Source organism: Strongylocentrotus purpuratus, unplaced genomic scaffold (genome assembly GCF_000002235.5).
Source record: "Strongylocentrotus purpuratus isolate Spur 01 unplaced genomic scaffold, Spur_5.0 spur5_scaffold_3, whole genome shotgun sequence".
Lineage (NCBI taxonomy): Eukaryota > Metazoa > Echinodermata > Echinoidea > Camarodonta > Strongylocentrotidae > Strongylocentrotus > Strongylocentrotus purpuratus.
Genome location: NW_022145609.1, coordinates 34,478,297 through 34,491,281, shown reverse-complemented (window position 1 = coordinate 34,491,281; position 12,985 = coordinate 34,478,297). Strand labels below are relative to the sequence as shown.

The window sequence follows — 12,985 nt, the reverse complement described above, 5'->3', positions numbered from 1 at the left end:
GACAAATATCGTTGGAGACATGGATCTCGAGGATGGAAGTCAAGTGCGTTACCGATATACCAAACATTTCCCATAGCGATTACACGTAAACGGAAAAATAGAATTCTCAAATCCTACTTTGCAAGTGAAATATGAGCATAATCCCAGCATCTGATCGAAAAATAAAAGGCACACGTGTGTTAGCTTATTGTCTCAGCTACAACATATTCGACGCTCAGCGAAAACTAAGCTAAAACAACGGATATTTTGCTTGCGAAAGACAGGAGTGTAGAATCCAGTTTTGAGAAAAAGTCATGTCCCGTAGAGAATACACGCAAAATGTGAAAAATTGACATGCCTCCTTTAATCGCAAAAATACGCCATGATGCCTTTGTAAAAATGAAAAATTGTGGCAATATATTTGTAGAGAATTGTTTCAGCTAGAACATATCAAAATTTCAAAGAAAATCGATCAATATGTACAGAGATGCAATCAATTTTCCAAAAATATGCTGACGTCATAATATGCAAATTGAAATTTTGAGTCTGGAGGCCATTATGATGACGTCATGAGTTAATTGAGGGTCAAAACTCAAAAGAGACATGAAATCATATTTCCGACTCATAATCTATCTAAATATGAAAAAATATTGGGAGTTCCTATCTATTCTGAAGAGTTGCAAAGAATTTTGTATAGGCATGTTTTTGCTCATGTATTGTGGATAAAGATAACGCAGGTCCGCGCGCGCTGTCAACTTTGACGGACGCTCATTGCGTTATTAAAAGATGAACAAGTTATCAAAATGCTTGGAAAAATGTGCCAAATATCAGCGTGTTTCCACAGAAAACATCGACACGGTATTTTCCGTGTCATACCGTGTCATACCGGGTCAGTTTTCCTGTGGAAACACAAGCGGGTCGAGTTGACCGAGATGCGGATTATCAGATCCACCTCTGGGAGGTGGATCTTGACGTGTCGACCCCAACGAACTCCCTGTAAAATCTCTGTGGAAACACACAGCGACAAACCGTGTCTGGCGGAGCATCAGAGTGCGCGAAGCCCCAATCACCACTGCAGCGTGATTGGTTGAAAAATACTCTGAAATACGCGCGTATACAATAATATGTTTATATACGCGCTGTACGTAACAATGAAAAATGTACGTCACAATAGAATAGCGTGGAATCTTGTGTAGATCTGAATCCACGATCGAGGTCAAAGGTTGAATCTTGACTTCCGATTGACACGGCATTTTCCTGACTTGGAACACGGAATCGGGGCGAATCGGAATGCTGCGCTCTGTGGAAACAGATTAGTTTAATACCGTGTCGCCGCGACACGGTATTTCAATCCGGAAAAGATAATCCGGGTTCTACTTTTTTTTGTGTGGAAACACGCTGTATGATGATAGAGAAAATTTGGCGATTCTATGTTGCAAAATGCTAGTACGCGCAAAAAACGCGAGCATGCACGTGAGCATGCACGTGAGTGTGATTTTTTGTCAAATGCTCCATATGACCTGAAACGTATACAAACAAAATTTGGGGATGATTTAGAGCATTTTTAAGTTTTTGCGCATTTGCGCATGTTTATTGACCTGAAATTGACCGGACGGATATTGATCTTAATCGTGATAATAATGAATGAGAAATACTTTTCAGTTATGAAGATATGATCATAAGTTGATTTTCACAAAATGGCGCCTGGATAATGTCACCATGTTTTTTAGTCTTTGAAAAGTCACACAGTTCTATGTTAGACTAAGATATGTCATCATTGAAAGTTTCATGACAATGGCTTTATTCAGTCTTGAGATATCCTGCGAACAAATTCGAGGAAGAATAATAAAAATTAAAAAAAGAAAAAAGAAAATCTTGACGAAATCAAAAGGTGATACGTAGACTTCGTACGTATCACCTAATAATACCAGCCTCACAGCAAGCATGCAGTGCTAGAGGTCATTACGCATTAGCATTGACTCTCTATGCTTTGCTGGAGTGGGCTAGCCTGGTCTATTCCAGATAGCCTTAACAGCTCCCATAGGGTCTCACAGAGAGACATATAAACAACACCTAAATTGTGTCCCAAATCACACTTTCCCGCACCCGACCAATATTGGACAGTGGCCTTGATGAATTTTGTTGGACTTTTAGACCTAGTCCTAATTACCTCCTGAATTCAAAATTACGCCATGAAAATCGATCAATATGTACAGAGATACAATCAATTTTCCAAAAATATGCTAACGTCATAATATGCAAATTGAAATTTTGAGTTTGGAGGCCATTATCATGATGTCATGAGTTATTGACTCTCTATGCTTTGCTGGAGTGGGCTAGCCTAGTCTATTCCAGATAGCCTTAAACGGCTCCCGTAGGGTCTCACGGAGAGACATATGAACAACACCTAAAATGTGTCCCAAATCACACTTTCCCGCACCCGACCAATATTGGACAGTGGCCTTGATGAATTTTGTTGGACTTTTAGACCTAGTCCTAATTACCTCCTGAATTTAAAAATCGGAGGTAAAAATAACGAAATACTTGCAAATTTCTTACCAGAACGATACGGCTTAACTCCCTTTTCACTGGAGCGTGTGACTTTACGATCCCTACACAATGGTGTTGATCTCTGACTGGCACTTTGTAATGTGCTGCTGCCGTATAATGCGCTGAATAACACTCATACAGCGCATCATACGGAAGCAGCACAATTACGGAAGTGGCAGTTAGAGGTCAACCCCATCGTGTAGCGATCGTAAAGTTAGGGTGTCTGAACGATTTTTCACTTTTCAATTTAGGATCGTTTATTACCATTTTTGTTTGATATTTGAATTAAAAATGTAATCAGAATGATACATTTCAAATTTCAAGTCTCACTGATGTTTCTATCAAAAGATACAGCCCCTCCGAAACGCTGCAATATTCATAGCAGTTTTCGACGAAAAAGACGTACATGCAGAGTTATGTTGTTTTGCTAAATTTAGCCAAACAGCTGTATCGTGTGATATGCAAGCGTACGCAAATGCGTAACTTGCAGATTGAGCCACGTTGTCTCCGCGATGAAAGTATGGATAGCTGTTCGCACACACTATACGAGCAGATGTTACACAATGTAACCATGGTTTGGACTGAGCAGAGCTCACGCCTCCCTAATTTGCTGATTCATGTGTGAAGGGTATTTTCAAGCGAATGATCCCTTGGGGCTAGTGAAAAAAAAAGCACCTGGATATTATCCTTTACGTCTAGCCCTACATGTACTTAAGCTGCAGGGGCGCGGCTCAGGAAAGTGGCAAATTTTGGAGATTTGGTTGATTTTGGGTGAGGGCTACCAGCGTTTGCCGCATATTGTTTAAAGTTTTGCTAACTTCATTTTGTTTAAAGTGTGGTATTTGATGTAAAATGTTATTTAAGTTGGTGCTAGAATTTCTAGCACCCTTTATGACCACAAATTGAGAGTATTGTCTTTACCTTAGCTGTTGGTGAGGTGTCGTGATCCTTACCTTTTCACCATATTCTGAATCTTCTCCTCCTCTCCCCTCCTCCCCCTCCCCCTCCCTCCCCTCCCCCTTTTCCATCTCTCACTCTCCCTCTCCTTCCCCTTTCTCTTCCTTCCCCCTTTCTCTCTCACTCTCTTCTCTCCCTTCCCCTACTCTCCTCCCTCTCTCTCCCTTCTCTCTCACTCTCCCTCTCTATCTTGCTCTCTCTCTCTCTCTATCCAGCCTCTCCCATTCTCCCTCTCTCACTCTCCCTCTCTCTCTTACTCTCCCTCTCTCTCTTACTCTCTCTCTCTCTCTCTCTCTCTCCAGCCTCTCCTCCCCTTCCCCCTTTCTCACTCTCCCTCTCTCTCAATTCTCCCTCTCCTTCCTCCCCCTTTCTCACTCTCACTCACTCTTTTCTCTTTTTTCTCTTTATCCAGTACAGGCCATGCTGCAGAGGAAGAAACAGCTGAAGATTGCAGAAGAGAAGAAGATGAAGGGGGAGAAAGCTAAGGTCATTGAGTACAAGGTCAACATGTGGATTGAGGAAAGAACAACTAAGGAGCAGGAATCGAGAAAAGCCAACTGGAGGCTAGAGAAGACAAAGAAACAACTTGAAGCAGAAGAGAAGAGGGGAGTCCAGGAGAAAGCAAAGGTGAGTGTTAAAAAAGGAAGTCCACCCTGATATTAAGTTGCTTTTAATAAAAGCAGGAAAATGAGAGAAACAGGTCAGTGAAAGTTTGAGCAAAAACCGACTAGAAATAAGAAAGTTATATATTTTCAAAGTTGTCATCATTGAAACACAAATTGGCAACACTGTGACATATCTTGCAAACTCCTCTCCAATTTTATAAACTTTCGTTTTCTTACTGATTGGTTAGGGAAAATGTGATTCATAAAGGGGTTGTATAAAAACATCTTTGAAATAATTGTATCCCCCGGCAGTATGCCGGTGGGGTACTTTGGATTCAGCAGCGTTACGCCACCGCGTCATATTATTTTATTCTTGTGCGCGCTCTAACTGCCACATTCCTTGACGAATTTCTTTCAAATTTTGTATGGAGGTGTATCGTGGTATAATCTACACACCCATAACTTTTGGTGATGCTGCCCCTAGTGTTCAGTTTTTTATAGGGTAAAAGGCCATATTTTATTCTTGTGTGCGCTCTTACTGCATCATTCCTTGACGGATTTCTTTCAAATTTTGTATGGAGGTGTATCTTGGTATAATCTACACACCTTATAACTTTTGGTGATGCTGCCCCCAGTGTTCCGTCTTCTATAGGTTAAAAGGCCATATTTTTTTGGATGGCTTGTGTGTGCGCTATAGGCCATATTTTTCGAGGGATTTTGTTCAAATTTTCAACAAAGATGTATCTTGGTATAATCTACAAGCATATAGGTTTTGGTGATGCTGCCCCCAGTTTTCCGTCTTGTATAGGGTCAAGAGTTCATATTTGTGTGGGTGTCTAGTGTGCGCTCTGCAGATCATATTTCATGATGGATTTCTTTCAAATTTTGTATAGAGAATTAGAAATGTATCTTGTTACCAATCGACACTTTGGGTGAAGCTGCCCTCATTGTTCCGTCTTTGATATGGTCAAAGGTCAAATATGTCTTTAATGTGCTCCAACTGCCACATTTCTTGACAGATTTCTTTCAAATGTTGTATGGAGGTGTGTCTTGGTACAATCATCTACACCTTTTTAGTGTTTGGTGATGCTGCCACCTGTGTTCCGTCTGTTATAGGGTCATATTTTGGTGACTGTCTTTTGTGCGCTCTACATGTAACTGCCACATTTCTTGACAGATTTCTTTCAAATTTTCTACAGAGATGCATTATACTCTAATCTACACACATAATGTTTTGGTGATGCTGCTCCTAGTCTTGACAATAGTCTGAGCCACTAGTGGCGATCTCTACATCATCCTTTTGTTTCAGGGAGGGGAGAAGGGATCTTCATCCCTCCTTCGAACATAAGGATGACACAAACTTGCTGCCACTGCCGGGGGATACATTCGCATTGCGCAGCAATACAGATTGCGATATTTCTAGTTATATTTAGGGTGAACGTATCATTGCAAATTTCCTTATGTTATTCTTTGTTTCTTCCTTCTATCACCTTCTCTTACGTTATTCTTTGTTTGTATCATTCTATCACTTCCTCTTTCTATCTGTCCTTATTTTATTCTTTGTTTCTTCCTTCTATCACCTTCTTTTATGTTATTCTTTGTTTTACCATTCTATCACTTTTTCTTTCTGTCTTTCATTTTGCTATTCTTTGTTTCTTCCTTCCAACATATTCTCTTATGTTATTCTGTGTTTTACCATTCTATCACTTTCTCTTTCTGTCTTTCCTTATGTTATTCTTTGTTTCATCCTTCTATCACCTTCTTTTATGTTATTCTTTGTTTTACCATTCTATCACTTCCTCTTTCTGTCTTTCCTTATGTTATTCTTTGTTTCTTCCTTCTTCTATCACCTTCTCTTATGTTATTCTTTGTTTGTATCATTATATCAATTCCTCTTTCTATCTTTCCATGTTATTCTTTGTTTCTACCTTGAACCACCTCCTCCAATGTAATTCTTTATCATTATATCACTTTCTCTTTCTGTCTCTCCTCATGTTATCCTTTGTTTATTCTTCTATCACCTTTTCTCATGTTTTTTTGTTTCATCATTTTAACTTTCTTTTTCTGTCATGTTATTCTTTGTATCAGATTTTCGTGCACTGTGAATTTATTAAATATTTAATCACCTGATCTAAAAAATGACCGACGAAAGCACCGACGTGAAAAATCGAAAGCACTGACGCGAAGGGAACAAACGTGAGCTGCGCAACTTCTCCACGCTCCAGTACCTCGTAGTAGCCGACGTCGGGTGCCCAAATCAAAAGCTCACTATTAGTGCCCTTTTGTGAGGCATTAATCCTCATTACTGTCTGTTATGACTTAAGGACGTAGGTCCCCTAGTTGATTAGCATAGTAGCACACTCATGCTTTAGCAGGCACGTAAAACAAACACTCACAAATTAATATTCAATAGATTCTGACAATGTATACTATTATTTAGATCTATTAGAAATAAATCATTGTGAAAATCAGTCCATAAATTGGGGTAAAAATAATTATTCCACCATTATGACCAACAGTGTATGTTGGAATACATAGGAAAGTAGTCCTGCACTACATTACATTGACATTACCGATTTAGCCAATTTGAAGTGCCCATACGTATAGTGATAACAACTTTCAAAAATTCATAAGTTTCTTATATTTAGTCAGATTTAATTGAAACTTTCATCAGTTTGCTTCTCTGATTTTCTGCTTTCTTTTAGATAAGTTGTCTATTTGGTGTGTGTGTGTGTGTGTCTATTGGGTTTCTTACAGACGTGTATCAATCAGATATGGTTATTTACGACCGACCTTTAACGTCACTATCCGAAAGACGTGAGTCAGTTTCAAACCTGCTTCCTCGGCTGAATCAGTTTGTAACTTCAATTGTTAAGCTGGATTACAGGGGCACGCCACAACGCCTTGGTGGGATTTGCCTTTAAATATTACATTCATTTGGTGTGCGGTGAATTGTTGTGCCTCCGCTACGAAGTAGCCGGAGGCATTATGTTTTTGGGTTGTCAGTCGGTCCATCCATACGTCCCGTTCTCGTGATCGTGTTATCTCAAGAACCGATGAATGGATTCCTGCCAAACTTAAACCATGTATGTATCTGGCAGAGCTAATAAACTGATTAGATTTTGGGGTCACAGGTCAAAGGTCATGGGGCTCATTATGTATGCAAAACTAGCTTGTGAACGCCTTCTTATTAGAACTGACGAATGGATTACTATCAAACTCGGGACGTATGTTTCTTGCAGAGCCATTGAACTGATTAGATTTTAGGGTCATAAGATCAAAGGGTCATACATGTATATAAAAAAAAAACTTGTAATAACGATATTCTGCGAACGTGTTAATGCACGGGTGGCCAACCCGCGGCCCGTGGAGCCCTTTTGGTGTGGTCCCGGATCATTAACATAGTAATAATAAAATGGCACATAACTGAAATGTGGCCCGCATAGCAGCGATGAGATAGGGCAAAACATATACTCACAGCTATCTCTATTTCCATAATTTGTTTTCATCATTCACAACATATTGATTCGTTTTTTGGTTGATACAAATCTCCTCAAATTTCCTCTCATTTCCTCTCATTACATTACAATAACAACATTAACATCACTCGCAGTGTTAATCTCAGTTTGTAAATATACATGTTGTGAATCAAGAAATGCCATAATTGTCTTGAATCAATTACAACCCTTTTCTTTTGCCGTTGAATTTTCTCATGAATCTTAATCGTAAACTGGATCGTCTTCTTCTCTTTACACCACGTCAAATGAGATGTACAGTGTACAACTAATAAAGTAAGGATATTCTCTCTGCTGTGTCCTTGATTTTGTTTGAAATAACAACTATCATGGCACCGACAAGGAAGGTTCTGATCAAGGCAGAAACTTTAAATCAGATTGGTCTCTGAAGTATTGCTTCATAGAAGAGAAAGTTAAACCACCTTGCCTCGTTTGTCACCAAAGTAGGTAATGAATGTTAACAACATTGCAGAAAAGTGCAAGCCCCAGAAATCGCACTAAAAATGTAAGCCTGATTTTGTTGTTTGCTTGTTTATTTTTTCAAAATTGCAGGTGTGTACACGTATTGCGTGTAGTTGTGTGTGTGTATCGTTAGCTGTGGCCCGCGAGCTTTAAAAGGTCGGCGACCCGTGTGTTAATGGAATAATTACAATCAAACTTTCAAGTTCAAGTTAAGTTTTATTTCCACATGTGGTTCATAAAAAACAAGTATACATGACCTACATGTTCAGACATTTAAAAAATACACAATTAACAAACAATAATATAAAGAGAAACAAATAGCGAACAAAATCTAAAGTCCATAAACAAAGAACAACTAAATACATGTAGATATAAAAAACATGTGGGGGGACAAACAAAGGCCAGGGGCCTGTAGAAGCTAATCCCCAGAACAATATTAGATATTTTGGATATTTTATATATAAAAACATACAAAAAAAAACAAAAAACAAAAAACACCCACAAACAATAGCGACGTATAGTACATGATAAAACAAAATTAAGTTGGCAAAGTAACAGGCAAACAAAAAAATTATATTGTACCACTATAAATTTGTGAATTATTTTTATGTAAAATATACAGTTTAAATTTACGTTTAAAATTTAGAAAGTGTCGGACTCTTCTTAATCTCTACTGGTATTGAATTCCAGGATTTTACACCAGTGTAAGAAATTGTTTGAGAGAAACTATATTTATATAACGGCAATCTAAGTGTTTTGAATTTCTGGTACTATGGCTATGAATTGTACAATTTGAAGTGAAATAATTATTAAAACTATCTGGTAAAATGTTCTTAAAGGTAATACAAAGTTTTGGGAATATTTCATCAGGATTGGATCATGAAATTTAAAATTTGCATTACTATTGTGAAGCATAGTATTAGAACACCCAACTCTAAAAAAATTGAGCTTTAAAAAGCTTTTGATTTGGAGTAATTAAAATTTTAAAAAATAAAAAAATTTACCGGTACTCCCGGTAAATTTGGTATAGCTCCCTCTCAGTTCGAAAATTTACATGTCATCTGAATAGCAGAACACATATATAGCACTATTGTCAAAGTGTAATAATTAATGTGTTTTAACACCAAGTCATATTACCAGACTTAAACAATATATATAATCATGAAGATAATTATTTTAAAGTCGAGTTGCCTTAGTGTAAGATTTTTATACTGTCTCCCAAATTTGAAGAAAAAAAACACTTGTCTGTACACTATAATCGCAATACATAATTTTATAATCGATCGGACCGCCGCCATCTTTACTGTACTTACGTACGTATGTATTTCCTGCACGGGCCGGAATATTCTGTGTTGTTCTCTTCAAGTTCAACTCATTTTTCCATTTCCCTCTCTGAATCGTTTCTGTGTTTTCAACTTTGAAATGCATTTGTTATTGCTCGACTTTGATAATATTGTTGTTCGTCAGCTCTGTGAACGAACGCACACATTGCCTGTATTTTGGTCAAGTCAAGTGGTCGTGCTGAACTGCAATGATCTGGCATTGATCTCTGTGCATGGGTATTAGGCTTACGTATAGTACATGTTACGTGTGTACGTGTATTAGTCTGTGCGTTGGGCCGGATTGGCCCGAAGAATTTCCAAGCACATTTTTTTATGGATGATCTCAAAATACTCCCCTAAGTCGTTGTACAGGGACAGTTTGGGTAATCATTTATAGACAGAACGTAACATTATTTATTTGCATTTCTTTATTAAAAATAAAGAAGATACGTTTAATCTTACAAACGAAGATTAATCAATAATAAGGTTGACTTTTCCCAAACAGTCGATCATGTGTATACTGCACATTCTTATTTTGAGATCATCCCTTGTTACACTTGTTTGTCCTGCCAAATGACCTGTGGTAGAGGTCAGTAATTGATACACATGTTTGGGCTAATCTCTCTCTTTCGGTATAATTGAATTATATCCTTCGCCTCTGTCTCATAACCATGCTACATTGACCAAGAAGTAACTTCTTGCATTGACTAGGTCCATGTTATAACACTCTCACTTGATATTCTCTCTCTCTCACTCTCTCTCTCTCTCACTCTCTCTCTCTCTGTCGGTATGTGACCGTCTGTCTGATGACTGTCTCTCTTTCTTTATCATACACACACCTCTCTCTCTCCCACTTACTATCACCATAAGGGGCATTTACACTGTCTTCCAAACACGCCAAAAAATGCCAAACCGGAGCCTGGCCGCGATGTTACCAAGGGCAACTACGCTTTACCAGCAGAAACGCCAAGCCCCAAACATTCCAAAACGAAGTGTGATCTTTTGGCGTGTTTTGGCGTGTTTGGCAAGTATAAACGCTCGCAGTTGTAACATCGCGATGTTAGGTAAAGTGACTTGAGGAGCGGGGCTAGCTAGATGTCGTCCTTTTGAAGACAATGATAGAACGATTAATACAAAGAATAACATAAGAGAAGGTGACAGAAGGAAGAAACTAAGAATAACATAAGGATAGACAGAAAGAGAAAGTGATAGAAGGAAGAAACAAAGAATAACATAAGGATAGACAGAAAGAGAAAGTAATAGATGGAAGAAATAAAGAATAACATAAGGAAAGAGAGAAAGAGAAAGTGATAGAAGGAAGAAACAAAGAATAACATAAGGAAAGACAGAAAGAGAAAGTGATAGAATGATTAAAAAACAAAGAATAACATAAGAGACGGTGATAAAAGGAAGAAATAAAGAATAACATAAGGAAACACAGAAAGAGGGATTGATAGAATGATAAAAAACAAAGAATAACATAAAAGAAGGTGATAGAAGGAAGAAACAAAGAATAACATAAGGAAACACAGAAAGAGGGAGTGATAGAATGATAAAAAACAAAGAATAACATAAGAGAAGGTGATAGAAGGAAGAAACAAAGAATAACATAAGGAAACACAGAAAGAGGGAGTGATAGAATGATAAAAAACAAAGAATAACATAAGAGAAGGTGATAGAAGGAAGAAACAAAGAATAACATAAGGAAAGACAGAAAGAGAAAGTGATAGAATGATTAAAAAACAAAGAATAACATAAGAGAAGGTGATAAAAGGAAGAAATAAAGAATAACATAAGGAAACACAGAAAGAGAAAGTGATAGAATGATTAAAAAACAAAGAATAACATAAGAGAAGGTGATAAAAGGAAGTGATAAAGAATAACATAAGAGAAGGTGATAGAAGGAAAAACAAAGAATAACAAGGAAAGATAGAGAGAGGAAAGTGTTTGCATCGGAGTGCCGCGCATGCGCATTACCAACTGAAACACGCCAAAACATCACTGAGCTTTTCAGTCGGTGATGTTTCCGCACAAGTGTAAAGGGCTGCGCGAAACATCACGACTTTTCAAAATGAGGTATTTGACAGTATAAATGCGCCTATAGTAGGTCCACGATATCACCCTTCCTCTTTCTTTCGCTCCAACTTTCTCTCTCTCTAGAAGTTCTCATTCGCGTGATATAGGAGCATATTACTTTTGTTTAGGGTTATGTAGATGAGGATGATATAAATATATGACAAAGATAATAATAATCACAATAACGAGAGAAGTTCTCATTCATGTGATAGGACAGTAGTTTTTGGTTGGAGTTTATAAAAAGAATAATAATAATCACAAAGACGATAAGAGTTCTCATTTGCGTGATAGGACCATATTTCTTTTGTCGGGGTTATGTAAATGAGGGTGATATAAATATATGACAAAGATAATAATCACAAAAACGAGAGAAATTCTCGTTCACGTGATAGGACAGTAGTTTTTGGTTGGAGTTTATGACAATAATAATAATAATCACAAAGACGATAGAAGTTCTCATTCATGTGATAGGACAGTAGTTTTTGGTTGGATCGAGTTTATGACAAGGATAATAAACACAAAGATGATAGAAGTTCTCATTCGCGTGATAGGACCATATTTCTTTTGTCGGGGTTATGTAAATGAGGGTGATATAAATATGACAAAGATAATCATTATCACAAAGACGATAGAAGTTCTAATTCATGTGATAGGACAGTAGTTTTTGGTTGGAGTTTATGACAAGGATAATAATAATCATAAAGACGATAGAAGTTCTCATTCGTGTGATGGGACCATATTTCTTTTGTCGGGGTTATGTAAATGAGGGTGATATAAAATCGGACAAGAATAATAATAATCACAAAGACGATAGAAGTCCTCATTCGCGTGATAGGACCATATTTCTTTTGTCGGGGTTATGTAAATGAGGGTGATATAAATATATGACATAGATAATCATTATCACAAAAGCGAGAGAAGTTCTCATTCACGTGATAGGACAGTAGTTTTTGGTTGGATTTTATGACAAGAATAATAATAATCACAAAGATGATAAGAGTTCTCATTCGCGTGATAGGACCATAGTTTCTTGTTGGGGTTATAATGTAGATGAGGATGAAAGAAAATAATAATCATAAAAACAAGTCAAACATTCAGTGCAGAGGTTAGCACAGGTGAATAGAGGGAGATCGAGAGGGTGCGAGAGGAAGGGAAAGAGGGAACAAGAGAGAGAGAGAGCGTGACAGAGAGAGTCTGGGTCTATATTTCGGAAAGAGAGGGTCCATGTGGTGAAAATGATTATTTTCGAAACATAGTTCCAAGGGTATGATGAACATTACAACGAACTTCTGTAGGAAAGAGAGAGAGAGAGCGGTATCTGGATAGACATATTTATTGTATTTCTTTCATGTTTATCTGAACGATTATGTGGTCATTCATTTTCAAATTGCTTTCTTTCTGATATTCTTTTCTGAATGCATTTCACGGACATAATAATTGGAAAAAAATGATAAGACTTCATGTATCCCGTAGGCCTACTTTAAATTGTTTGTTATAAATGTATATCAAAAAGACTGAT

General features: G+C 37.5%; 1 protein-coding gene across 5 annotated transcripts in view; it reads left to right on the top strand.

Annotated features, from left to right (window-relative positions):
* The window catches only part of LOC105440593 (calponin homology domain-containing protein DDB_G0272472-like), a 47,615-nt gene that overhangs the window by 6,911 nt on the left and 27,719 nt on the right, over positions 1-12,985 (top strand). For 4 of the 5 annotated variants that reach the window (XM_030996184.1, XM_030996183.1, XM_030996187.1 and 1 more), the window contains exon 2: positions 3,899-4,113. In XM_030996184.1, coding sequence (XP_030852044.1) covers positions 3,907-4,113 — 207 coding nt within the window. In that variant the 5' untranslated portion in view covers positions 3,899-3,906. The remainder of the gene's footprint in view (positions 1-3,898; positions 4,114-12,985) is intronic. The other variant, XM_030996185.1, reaches the window with a different exon arrangement.